This window comes from Rousettus aegyptiacus, unplaced genomic scaffold (genome assembly GCF_014176215.1).
Source record: "Rousettus aegyptiacus isolate mRouAeg1 unplaced genomic scaffold, mRouAeg1.p scaffold_m13_p_5, whole genome shotgun sequence".
NCBI classification, from domain to species: domain Eukaryota; kingdom Metazoa; phylum Chordata; class Mammalia; order Chiroptera; family Pteropodidae; genus Rousettus; species Rousettus aegyptiacus.
The window spans coordinates 109,306,281-109,319,353 of NW_023416308.1; the positions used below are offsets into that span (position 1 = coordinate 109,306,281).

General features: G+C 48.2%; 1 protein-coding gene across 1 annotated transcript in view; it reads left to right on the plus strand.

Moving 5' to 3' along the window:
- Positions 1-1,096: 1,096 nt before the first annotated feature.
- Positions 1,097-13,073, plus strand: part of PTPRJ (protein tyrosine phosphatase receptor type J) — a 140,673-nt gene continuing 128,696 nt past the window's right edge. Inside the window, exon 1 of the mRNA XM_016146595.2 lies at positions 1,097-1,549. Within this exon, the coding sequence (XP_016002081.2) occupies positions 1,112-1,549 (438 nt within the window). The 5' untranslated portion in view covers positions 1,097-1,111. The remainder of the gene's footprint in view (positions 1,550-13,073) is intronic.

The following is a 13,073-nucleotide window of genomic DNA, read 5'->3' on the forward strand; positions in this document are numbered from 1 at the left end:
CAGAAGGCCAAGCCCGAAGCATCCACTTCCTTTTTTTTTTTTTTTTTGCCAAATTGCTTCCACTTCCTGAGACATTGCCCCCCTCTACCAGCCTGGTGAAATTCAACCGGCCCTTCAAAGCTCAGCTCAGGTGTCACTTCCCCCCCCTGGATGGGATTCATTTCTCTCCCCTTCGCATCTCTTGCTCTGGCCCTTTCTCTCATTATTTTTCCTTGGGCAACTGGACTTCAGTTCCCTTCCCTGCAAGGGCACAGCAGTAACATCTGCAGTAATCTTTAACCCCTTGGGGTCGAGGACTTCTTTGAAGACGTGATGAAAGCTACCAAAAGAACTGATGTTTATTGAGGCCCGCTCTGTGTCAGGCCCGGTGTTTAGGACTTTTCTACTCACCATCTCGAATAATCATGGGTCAAGTCTCTTTAGCCAAGTACTAGTACTATCTTTATTGCACAGATGAGGAAAAGAGGCCCAGAGAGGTGAAATGCCTGTCTCCAGGTCACACAGCTAGTAGTACTAGCAGAGCCAGGTGTACCATATGCTAGAGGTGGTGTGCTAATCACAGGACCCTCTCCACCGCCAGCTCTCTGCTTCCTCGACGACACACGCACAGCATGTGTCCTACAATTCAGGGGTTCAAGCGCCCTAAGCCCACCCACCGTCCAGGTCAACCAGGCCTTCGCCGGGTTGCGGTCTTAACGCAGGCCTGGCTGTGCCCTCGGCAGGGATTTCGGTGAACATATGGTGACCCAAACCGAGACCGAGGCGTCCCTACCGAGGAGTGCGGGCTCCAGGAGCGAGAGCAGCGTAGCGGGGTTCGGGTCCCGAGTCCCAGGAATGTGGGAGGGCCGGGCGGAGAGGGCGGCAAGGCGGGGGCGCTTCCTCTGCCCGCTGTGGGGGGAGCCGCCAGGGCGCGCGCGGGGCGAGCCGCCGCCCCCTCCCCGCCGGGCCGGCCGGGCGGGGGCGGGGGCGGGGGCTGCGGCGGAGGGCGGCGAGGGGCCGCGGGGCTCGGCCGCCGCCGGGCCGGCCGGGCGGGAGGAAGCGATGAATATTCAGAGGGGGAGGGGAGGGGAGGGCGGGAGCGCTCGCCGCGGCTCCCTGCAGCCGGAGCCGCATGACGCGCGGAGGAGGCAGCGGGAGCCACCCGAGCCGCGGGAGACGGGATCCGGGCGCCGCGCACCGGGGGTGGGCGCCGCTTGCTCCGCCCCACGAAGCCCCTGCTCGCCCAGGGACGCGTCGCCCCCGCGGCCGCCGCGCCGGGCCCCGCCGTGTGGCCGCCGCCGCCGCTGCCATGTCCCCGGGGAAGCCCGGGGCGGGCGGAGCGGGGACTCGGCGGACGGGCTGGAGGAGGCGGAGGCGGAGGCGGCGGCCGGAGGCGGCGAGCTGGGCGCCCGGGCTCGGGCGCACGGCGGGGCCCGACTCGCGCGGCCCGGGCACGTTCCAGGGCGCGCAGGGTATGAAGCCGGTGGCGCGGGAGGCGCGGCCACCTCGGCGCTCGCCCGGGCTGCGCTGGGCGCTGCCGCTGCTGCTGCTGCTGTGTCGTCTGGGCCAGGTGAGCGGCCGGGGGCCCGGGCGGGGCGGGACTGGCATCCCCGGCACCTGCCCCCGGCGCCCGCCTGCGGGGCGCGGGCGCGGGGCGAGGGCCCGAGTCCTCATAGCCCCCCTCCTGGAGGGCTCGCGGGAGGGAGCCGGGTCGGCCTTGCACGCCGGCGAACGAGCCCCTTCCCTGGCTGCCCGGTACCGGAGGGCGGCCAGCGGGGTCCAGGGTCCCGGGGTGCCCAGTGCCTCCGGCTGGAAGCCCCGCGGGCTCCAGGCCATCTCTGGCCCGTTCTTCCCGGAGCCGTTCCAGTCTGGCCGGCCCAGCTCGCCCGCCGGAGGTGGCCGGAGGGGGTGTGTGTGTCCGGGGTGCCGGGCGCGGAGCGGGGCCGACCCGGCCTGCAGGGCCCGAGGGGCTGGGCCGAAAGGCTGCGGCGGCGGCGGGCGAGCCGGGCAGGGCGGGGGGCGAGGCGCGGGGTCTCCGGGCCCGGGGGTACCATTCCTGTAAAAAGTTCCCACCCCGGGGAGAGGGGCCCGCTTGCCGGCGTCCCTCCAGCAGACGTCTCTTCCCGGGGAAGCAGCTCGCTTCCCTGGGGTTTATTTCGTGCTCGGTGGGCGCCGGCTCAACCCCCACGGCCCTGTGTTCTCGCTTCGCTTTTCAGATAATGCTGCGCCTGGCGTTTTGGTGACCGAGCTTTAGCTTTCTGGAAACGCCGTTTCCCCTTCATGCTATTCCCACTGGGGGCGGGGAGGCAGGGCAGCTGGGAGACGGTTCCACTTCGCTGGTAGGGAACTTAAGGGAGAGAGAGAAGTGAAAGAGCAGAAACACCCAGCCCTGGCCGCGGGCTCGTCTTCACAGCCTTCTAGGAGCCCACTCGGGTCTCGAACCCGCAGTGAAAAGGGCCTTTGGTGATACCCTGTTGTGCATGAAAATCTTGCTCAGTTTATACAGAGAGCAGCTCTGAGATGATTTTGGAACCTGGGAAGGGAGTTGCTGGCTGGGGATGGAACCTGGTTTCAGTGAAAACTTTCCAGGCACAAACACAGGATTGTCTGAGGGCAGAAACATCACCCTTGGGGCAGCAATGCAGCCCAGCGAGCAGGACTGGAAGGAGCGCTGGCTGCTAATGTCCCCTCACAGTTGTCCTCAGCAGGCTTTGAAAAGGCTCTAAGGGCCTGGGAGGCAGTGCGACCTCCTGCAGAGAATACTGGATCAGGTGTCAGAAGAAGCTCCAGGGCCAGGCTTCCGGCCTGGACTTGCTCTTCAGTCGCCTCTATCCTCAGGTGCTAGCATTTGTAGGATGGGTGTAGGCAATCCCTTGTTTGGGGCTTCCCCTGGCTAATGTCTGAAAGAACTTTGTAAACAGTAAAAGGTATCCAGGAGGGATGATCACGAGTATAACTGTTTTCCCCCTTTTCCTGTAAGGAAGTTCATAGAGAGCAATCTGTGAGAATTAAAAAAAAAAAAAAAAAAGCCTTATCATTGAAGGTCTCTTGAATCAAAGTTATATTAAAGAAATACTTGATCTTCCCTTATTTTTAATTTGGTACATGTATATTTTATTACATTGCATTATTAATCATTTTGCTTCTGTCGTGGTGGTTGCTAGCTATGCTTCGAATTAGTGAAGAGTTTCTTGGGTAAATTTATTTCTTGCCCAATCCCTCCTTGTATTTCAATAGCATATTGCCACTCCACAGTTATCCCCTGTTAGATATTTCCTTCCTTCTAATTTGTTCTGTAGGAACACAAGAGGACTTATTTTCTCGTTTTTGGATACATTATAAAATAGGAAATTTAAAAGGCTCTCTGAAAAAGCATCTTCAAGATCCACTTTTTGATGTTGGATATTTCAAGGAATCGGTGCATTTGTGAGCTGTACCAGATTTTCAGTGTACCTGAAACCCCTCGTTTCCTTTAGATGAGGCTGTTGAGGCCCAGAGGAGACAGTGATCTGGCAGGCTGAGGTCACCTGACAGGATGGATAGTAGAGATGCTGAGACTAGAACCTATGTCACCTGCCTTTGCCTTGTATTTTCATGGTGTGTGTGTGTGTGTGTGTGCGCGCGCGCGCGTGTGCGTGTGTTTTAAAATGGAATCAACTATAGCAGGTTAAAAAAACGGACAAGTCATGGAAAAGTCACAGCTCTGTTTTGGTATTAATGAGGACTGGTATGGAAGCTGGAAAGCTGAGATGTTGTAGGATTCTGCGCTTAGTAGGGCCAGAAAAGCAGCTTTTGAACCTGGCGTCTCATTTCACTTCTCCAAGACAGGAAGGATAGTCAAAGATCATTTCAGCATGAAGACTTTGCTGGTTGCAATGTCCAACTCTACCATTCTTGTAGAATTTTGCGCACTAATTCTGGTTTGCGTATATGTTTTTGGCAGTGTGACAAAGTGTTTTTTTCTCTCCTTGCTTCCTTCTCTTGAGAAATGTAGTCACCAGAGAAATGAGCTTGATATTGGGCTGCTTTAAAATGAGAATAAGCTGGTGACTGACAGCTGTTTTGTTGGTCTTATATTATTTTGGGTTTGCTTTTCTTTGCTTTCTTGTTTCCTGGGAAATAATAATTGTGTTTATTATCTATTATATCTGATCCTTAAGACTACTTACCTGCCTGCTTTATCCAGAGTATAAAAAATATTTTGACTGCTCTTTATATTGCTAGTTACATTCTCATATGGGTGACTTTAAATATTTTTATTTTGCTTCAGAACAACAATGGAAAAACCAAACGGTTATGTTTTGTTTGCAGACAGTTTAAGAAAACAGAGCAAATTGGTTTATGGTTAAACTGTGTCTTTGAGCTGACTTCAAGTTTAGCCCCACGATGAAGATAACCGCGAAATAGCCACGCTTTCCTAAACAGGGAGAATGAATCCTGGCTCCCGAGTGAGCAATTTTGGTCAGCAAAGAGGTTATTTAGCTCCTAAAAGTAATTTTTGCTTGGGGTTGAGGCCTAGGCAGAGTTGCTCAGTGACTGTAGGCCTGGGTTTAGCCAGCACGTAATCAGCAATTACTTCTTAGTTCATTCACTGCTCAGCCAAGGGAATTATTTTGAGTGCAGTGTAAGAGGCAATTTTCTGTGCATTTCCCTTCTAACATAGTGCTTCTGGTAATATTGTAATTAATAGGTAACATTATATGTGGCAGGCACTGTGCTAAGGGTTTTAATGCATTATCTCATTTGATCCTTTCAGAAATAGAGGTTGGCGTGGTTTATGTTCCCATTTTATCTGAGAGAAAACTGAGGTCCAGAATTTACCAGATTCATAGCTAGTATGTGGTAGAGCCCGGCCCGATGTCTCCACCACCCCAGTCTACTGTCCTGTGCTGAGAGAAGTCATGCATTTTAAAGATCTTCAGTGTGTAAATGAGAGATGAAGTGACAGACTTTTGTGGCAAAGGACAGGCTTTTGTGGGCCCTGAACCCTGCCTTAGTGGAGACAGACTCGGGTCTGGAATGGAAAGGCCTAGGTTCAGGTCCTCCCCCTGCCACTTAGTAGCTTCATAATCTTGGGCAAGTCACTTAACTTCTGTGACGCCTCATTTCCTTATCTGGAAAATGGGACTAACACTTCCTGCTTCACTGGGAGGTGGAGAGGCTCAAATGAGATAGAAGAGGAACTGGTCTGTAAAATCTAAGGCACGGTTCTGTAGCTAGTTGTGGCCGCTGCTCTGTTACATGTGGAGAAGAGGGGCTTCACACCATTAGTTCATATAAAAAATAGCAAGCGTTTTCTGCAGAGTGGTACCTGGGGGGGCATACAAAATGAACCAAGTCACAAAACATAAGGTTGAGATTTATTTTTTTTAGGGTGTATTAGTAAAAAAATCTGCGCGTTGCATATCAAGCCTATGATTTTATAGGTAGAGTGAGGCTCTATGTAGTGTCATAGTAAGCTCATTTAAATTGAATATATAGTTGATCTAAAGAAAGATATTAAGTAAATAATTATGTAAGGATGATGTGGTTATTGGCGAACTTGTACGGTGACAAACTGCTTTAGTTTGGGAAGTACAGGCACTGAGTGGAGGCCGTGGCGATGAGCACGAAAGGCAGCCTGACTTCGTGAGTCTTACAGATAGTCAGGTCACCCCAGCTAACCTGTCACAGTGGTGATACAGGCTGCGTGTGTGATGTCCTTGTTGCCCCTGCAGAGAAAGGGCTGGTGCTGGATTTGCCCGAGGAGTGGCGGTGAGAATGGGAGGGCCAGACAGTCTCTAAGTGGAGATCCCTGGGTAGGGCGGCTTCCTCAGACCAGGTACACCCACAGCAATTTTGTCCCCACCTCGTATGACTGGCTTTGCGTTGGCTTTTCTGGTGACCCCCCTCGCAGGACAGGAGCTGTAGGAAATTTATTATTACTTCCTTATTAGTGAAGCTGCAGCCCTCACATTGTCTCAGAATTTCCATGGCATGTAAATGGCTGGGTGAGGGGTGGTGGCAGTGAGACAGCAGCAGATGAGGGGTGGGGTGGGGGGACATTTGAAAGCAAAGTAGTGTCAGCTCCCACAGAAGGTCTAATTTTAAACATGCAAATAATTTTCAGTTCCACTTTTCCTTCTTCCTGTTAGAGGGAAGCTCTGTTGCCATTTCTGAGGCTTGAGCAGACAATGTCATTTTTATGCCACCAACTAGCTCCTTCTCCAGGGCAGGAATGGGGTGGCATTTTTCTGGGTGCCTGCCTAGGCTCCAGCCCGCTTGTTATTTCATGGCTTTGGATTAAACGAGTGAGTGAAAATGAAAATTTAGCACCAGTATAGAATCTACAACACAGTGGTCCTTACTCTTTTTGGGAAGGGGGAGGTACCACATGACAGAGTGTGTAAAGGGGAAGAAGCCTCTCCCTCGGAGAGATATACACATTTACAATTTTGTTTCTAATTTCAAGGGTTTCACAGAGGCTTTAAAATAGTTGGGTGAAGTCCAGGTTAAAAACCCTCCTATCTAAAACTGTATAAAGTTAGAAAAGTATCTGTCCTCTTTAGAGATAACCCTGTCAGGATCCTTGCTTTCCTTCTAGGAAAAAATGTTTTTGTCATGTAGACAAAAGTATCTTTGTTCCTCTTTCTAAAAAGTTACACTAAAGAAAATATTATATATACATTGTACTCTACTTAGCTTTTTAATTTACTTAGATATTTCATATTTGCACCAGTAGTTTAGGCCATTCTTTTAAATGACTGCCTAATGTTGTGACGTGCAGATGTACCATAATTTATTTGACCACTCCTCTAGCAACAGACACTTTAGCTGTTTTTAGTCTCCTCCTCTCGCCTTACAAATCATGCTTCAGAGAATGTCTTTGGTGCATATTTTGTATAACCTTCATAAGGATACCCATGGTGCAAATTTCTGATTTTAGGATTACTGGATTAGAGGGTACGTACATTTAAAAATTTGATACTGTTTTGAAGTTGTCCTCTAGAAACATTGTCCCAGTTTGTACCTGCCCTCATAGGTTTGGACAGTGTCTGTTTCTCCATACCATCAGCTGAATTGAGGACTTAAAATTTTTGATATGTGCTAGTTTGAAAGGTGAAAAATTATATCCTGTTACTTTTATTTATATCTTTAATTTTCAGTTAGTTGAGCATTTTCCCCTTACTTTTGGGCCATTTGCATTTCTTTCTTCCTTTTTTTTTTTTTTTTTTGGGTTAACTCCCTGTTCACTAAAAAAAAAAAATTCTTTTGTTATCCGTTTGCACAAGCTCTTTGGAATTAAGGAAGTGTTTTGGCTCCTGCTTGTGTTGCAAATATATATATATATTTCCAGCTATTTTTGATGCAGCCCTTGTTCCTTAGGAACTCAGAGATTTAAGTAAGATCCCTGGATGGTGAAAAGAGTAGAGAACTTGGAGCCAGGTTGCTGGGTGGGATCCTGGCTCCACCATTTAACTAGCTGTGTTTTCTTGGGTAGGTGTCTTAACCTTTCTGATCCTTGCTGTTCATACAATGCTAATGATAGTTGTTTTTCTCAAACAGGGCAGTTAGATAAGTAGGGTAACATTATGTTAAAGTTCTTTGTAAATGGATATAGAACTGTAAGAACAATGTACAAAATGTTCCATTTACTCAAGAGTTAGATTTTTAAAGTTAGGGCAATAAGCCATAACTTTGAGTTGTCAAAATTGTGACACAAAATCTTTTTAAAAAATCTACATATGTTTTTTATTAAAATTATCGGGGTGACATTGGTTAATAAAATAGATTTCAGATGTACAGTTCAATAATATGTCATGTTTGGCATTGTATGTCAACACCCCAGGTTAAAGTTCCTTCTGCCACCGAATATACAAAATCTTTTAAATTGGATTTAAGGGATTAAATCCACAATGGATTGTATCCATATAGATATGTACGTGTACATGTCACAATGTTAAATGTGGAACAGCATAGGCTTCTTGATAGCACAATTAATTTTTCTCTTTGACAAATGAATTTCATTGAATTAAAATAGGTTAGATGGTCATGAGACGTGACTGAAGAGTGGCCAGTGTGGTTCTAGCCCCGAAGGGAGTACAGGGATACTGACCGTGTCCCCTAAAAAAACAAAACAAAACAACAAAAAAAACAGGGTCCTTCTTACATTGGCTTGAGCATTTTTTCTTTTCTTGTGACCTGGCCAGCTTGGCTGTGGCCACCTTCTGTCTCTGGGTACATTTTCTGTTGGGCCAAGAGGAGTATTTTATGCCAGCGACCGAAAGTTGAAAGATATGATCCTTGACTGTAATTGCAGGAGATGGGAGGCCTGTGCTGACTGTGCCACCTGTTTCCATGGCAGCAAGGTGATCCTGCGTTTCCTGCTCCTGGGGAGGGCTCGCCTCATTTTCATGTCCTTGTGTCCTGGGAGTTCTTTCCCTATGAGAGTAGTAGACCTGTTCCAGAGGTGTGGAGGTAGAGACCTGCGGGGTGGCCGTGGGGATGGGGGCGATCGATGCCCAGTGCTTCGTGCACCAGTGTTGGAGGCAGACAGACCTGACTGACTCCTTCACTTCCTCGCTGTGCGACCTTGGGCCAGCTCTCCTCATGCTTGGAGCTTCACTTGTTCTCATCTGGAAAGTGGGGACTGTAAGAATTCCTACCTTATATGGTTGTCGAAGGTTAAATTGATCTGTATAACAAGATCTTATCATGAAATGAACCTTCTAAAAATGTCGGCTGTTGTTTTATCATCTTATTTTGCTGGGATACTAACATAGTCTACTACTTCAAAAAAATTAAAAAAATATATTTTTACTCGATAGTTTACAAGGCCCTTCAAGGCTCATTGTATCCCCACAGCATCCCTATGAGTGTGTCAGTATTTCCACTGAAGTTGTGGCTCTAAGTGACTTGTCCCGTTCAGGTGTCATCTGTCTTTCGCACAATAATAATGTACTTTCATAGTGTAGCCCAGTTTGGAACATTACTCAAATTTAGAATTAGCTCACCGGAGACAAATAAGGCGGTCAGGTACCCTCGTTTGCTTCATACGTAATCATTAGGTTGAACCATATGAAATTACTGTTTCTGGTACTTTGACTATTGTATATAGTTCCACTTAATACGTTCCAGAAAACGTGCTTTTAAAGTAAAATCCAGAAAACCAAATCATGGACTCGCACGCAGTACAGCAGTATATTTAAGACTGTGGGTCATAAGATCAATTTAATGAGTTATGACTAGCATTAAAGTGGTAAAATAGAAAATAGCAGCGTTTACTGCAAGTAGGAAGGGTAAGCATTGTGTCATGAAACTTGTTCCAGTGGTATATATATGTGTGTGTGTGTGTGTGAACCGAATTCCATGTAAAATGAGTTTATCATGGGTTCAGTCATTGCCCCAGATTGGAAGCCACTGTTTATAGGGAATGGAGTGGTGAAGGTGTGGGGCTGGGAGTGTAGACGGGCTCTGTTTCAGAGACAGTGGGGACCCAGTTATAAGTCCCAATTATACCTCATCAGTTCCCCTGTATATAGCTGAAAACCATCCCGCAGCCACTGGTGCAGGAAGGACCAACTTCTGGAGAGGTCCCTTAGGAAGGGCGTGGGTGGACTGGAAGCGGAGGAGGCCTGCCCTGGTATAGCTGCCCTTCTGGAAACTTCAGGGGAACTGCCCCAGTAGGACAGCTATTGGCCATGCTCTGTGGTGTTTGGTAAATGGGTTTGATAGAGGGCTGAAATTTACTGCCTCGGGTGTTGTGAACTTTGAGAATTTAGGACCACCCACAGGGAGCGGAGTGAGCCCTGAGGGGTCATCACCCATCGAGTGAGTAGTGGGACTCAGGCTCACATCCCAAACTGTTTAACTCCCCAGGTAGTGCTGTCCTCACTGCAGTCATGCTGATCTGCACAGGGCTCAAGCTGATCCCGCCTGGGGGCTGTTAGCCCAGTTGGCTGGAGGTTGGTTCAATTTCCTTTTGAGTCAGTTCAGGCTTTTTTTTTTTTTGTAATATAAAAATTTGAACAACTAAATACATTAAACAAACAAACATAAAATTACCTGTAATATCCACTCCCCTACAGTTAACCCCTGGTATCATTTTAATGGATGATTTTTCTCTCTTTTTTTAAATGCATGTTCTATCTATACTAAAATAGCATTAACTCCTCCTACACATACTTTGTAACATTTATCACTTTTTTTAAAAAAAAAAAATAATTGCGGTACATGCTTCCCTGGGGACACCTCCGGGGGCCACAGCATAGACCTGAGGCCTCTTGCAGTGTCACTGTTACTTAGTGGAAAGTCTTTTTGAAATGATTTTTTTGAAAACAAACAAATATATGTGGCTGTCTTACAGATTAGATAACAAATTTGCATCCAGAATTTTTTCAGTGAACAGAAGAGACAAGAAAGAAATCCCTGCCTCACCTCAGAGGGGTGAGTTCTTTCCTGTGCGTTTCTCAGAGGCAGTTTTGGAAGTAGGGACAGTAAGTTGCAAACATTTCCCTTGGCAGTAAATATTCTCTTCTATAACGTTTAGCTCTTGCCTCCCTTTGCGTTATGTGGAGGCACCTTCACTTATCTCGTTCATCCTGTGATTAGGCTTCTAGTTTCTGAAAGTTTTTGCCTTGATGAACGCTATTCAGGTGACTTCGCCATTAAGTCTCTGAAGTATATCTGATAATTGTCTTAGGAAAAATGGAGAGGATAAATATAACAATAGCAGCTACCTTAGGTTGGGTGTTTATCATGAACGGTCGTCAGCATTTAGTACCTGTTAACTCCTGTCATCCTATGAGGTAGGTACAGAGAGGGAAACCTAGCGAGTCATAACCTGGTCCATAGCCACAGACACTGTCAGAACCTCACCCAGCTACCTAGTTGTGGGCTTCCTTGGCCCAAGGGGGAGCTGTACAGGATCATCCACATGGGCCAGTGCCTGTGTGAGCCTCCGGGAAGGACAGCTGGGCCTGGGGGCCATTCTCACAGGTGGGAGAGTCATCTTCCTGTTGGATGGGTGACATCTTGACACTTGTCGCTCAGAGCCACGATGTGGAGGGAGTGAATGCTTCCCAAAGCCACTGAAGAATTATCTTTGCCTTAGAACCTGGAGCCATAGGTGGTAAAGGCTGCCTGGAACTTCGGGGCTTCGGCTCCGATCAAATGAATGACATAATGGCGTCTTGTTGGGGTCTTGGCCTTCCTTCTGTGAATGAATTTGGATTTCCCGGAATTTGAAATTGGGCACAATGACATGAGTTCACAGTGTCTCGTAAGAAAAGCAGCATGGGAAAAGTCACGGAGCGGACTCTGGTGTCAACAGAAGCTTGGGTCTAAATCTGTGCTCTTCTACGGCCACGTGGCCCTGTTCCTGCCCAGGTCCTTAAGCTCTGGGAACCTGTTATGCCATCTGGAAAATGGGCAGTAATTGCCGGGCCACAGTTCTTAGGGTTAAATGAGGGAAGATGTGTGAGGCACCCAGTCCAGACTGTGGCGCTTAGTAGATAGGCCCGTAAGTGTTTGCTCCTGCCGGAGCTTCTTTATTCACACAGCCCTTGACCTTGAGGCTGCAGTTGCCATGTGCTTAAGCTCTGAGGAGACCTGCTCTGAGGGTGTTCAGGTGGCTTCTGCCAGCCTTGACGCCTACCGTGTCATTGTCTAAAGGGGTCACTGAATCCTGTGTGGAGAGAAGTCATAAGGGATGTAGGGGCGGGAGCACTTATTTAAGGTGACATGTTGGCATAGCTGAAGATGTTTTATATTCACTTTTGAATCATAACTGTCTCCAAAAGGAAATAATGCTAATAATTAAGCTAGAGTAAGAGATCCCAAGAGTGATTGCATAACCAAAACCAGCCATTTCTGGAGGATAAATAGTCCTGCTTGGTTTTTGTTCCTGCCGGTGAGGCCATCCCAATCCATCACATCTGGACTTCAGGCAGGAATTATTTCAAGAGCACTATGCACATCTGGATCTAGTGCCCTCCAGCCTCGCTTGTCTCTCTTATGTTGCTGTTCTGACCCTGCTACATAGAGCTTGGCCTCATCACCAAATGGCCCATTTTCTGATTTCATGCCTCACGCCGATGCTCAAGGTCGTCCCATCTGAAAACCACTCCACCTGACACCACCTTTCTCCTCTCATCCTGCAGGCTCATTTTAGTTTACACCTGATATGAAAATATTTGCATTGCTCAGATCTGAGCTTCCCTAAAATCAATAATAATAACCTCCGTTGTATCTGGCTGCTGGGAGCCTCTCCCTGTGACAGCATAAAGTCGCCTTCCTTGGCCGTCTCACTCTGGGCTTGTTCATGCAACCGAGAGACAGAGGTTCAAAGCTCGGGCTCTGTGAAGGAATCCTTTGTGTAACCTTGACCGTGTTGTTTAACCTCTCTGCGCCTCCCTCAGTCTTCTCATCTATAAAATATGGTGATAACATGACTTAACTGTCAGGTTGTTATAGGAAGTATAAACTCAGGTATGTATCACAAAGAATTATTTGGCACATGTTAAATATCAATGCACATTAAGAAAGAAAAGCAACGACGTGTCGGGCCTGGGGTGAGACACAGACCCTCAAGCTGCCCCTCCCCACGTAGCTGGATTTCCCCTGGGAGGTGCACACGCGGCACTTAGCCTTTGCCGTCCTTCGGAATCTGGCACTTAGGCTTTGCAACTGTCTAGCAACGTGGTCGGTGTGAGTGGGCGCTTGCTTCTCTTCCTTTAGACCAGGCTGTCTCAACCTCAACACCACTGACATTGGGGGCCTGAGAATTCATTGCTTTGGTGGCTTCCCTGTGCACCGGAGAGTGTTCAGCAGCCTCCCTGGACTCTGCGCCCTAGATGTCAGAAGCACCCTCCAAACCCCCACTCGTGACAATTAAACATGTCTCCAGATAGTGCCACAGGTCCCGGCAGGGGAGAGCATCCTGGTTGAGAACCACTGCTTTAGGCAATGCTTGTTTTGAAGTTGTGGTGTAGGTAGGTGCCTGTGCCCTGGCGGCCTCAGTCGTGGGACTGGCTGTCCCTCCATTCCCGTGCGGTTGTGTTGGTAACTGACTTCCTCCCAGTGTGACAGTAGGTCTAAACTAACAAGCGCATTTA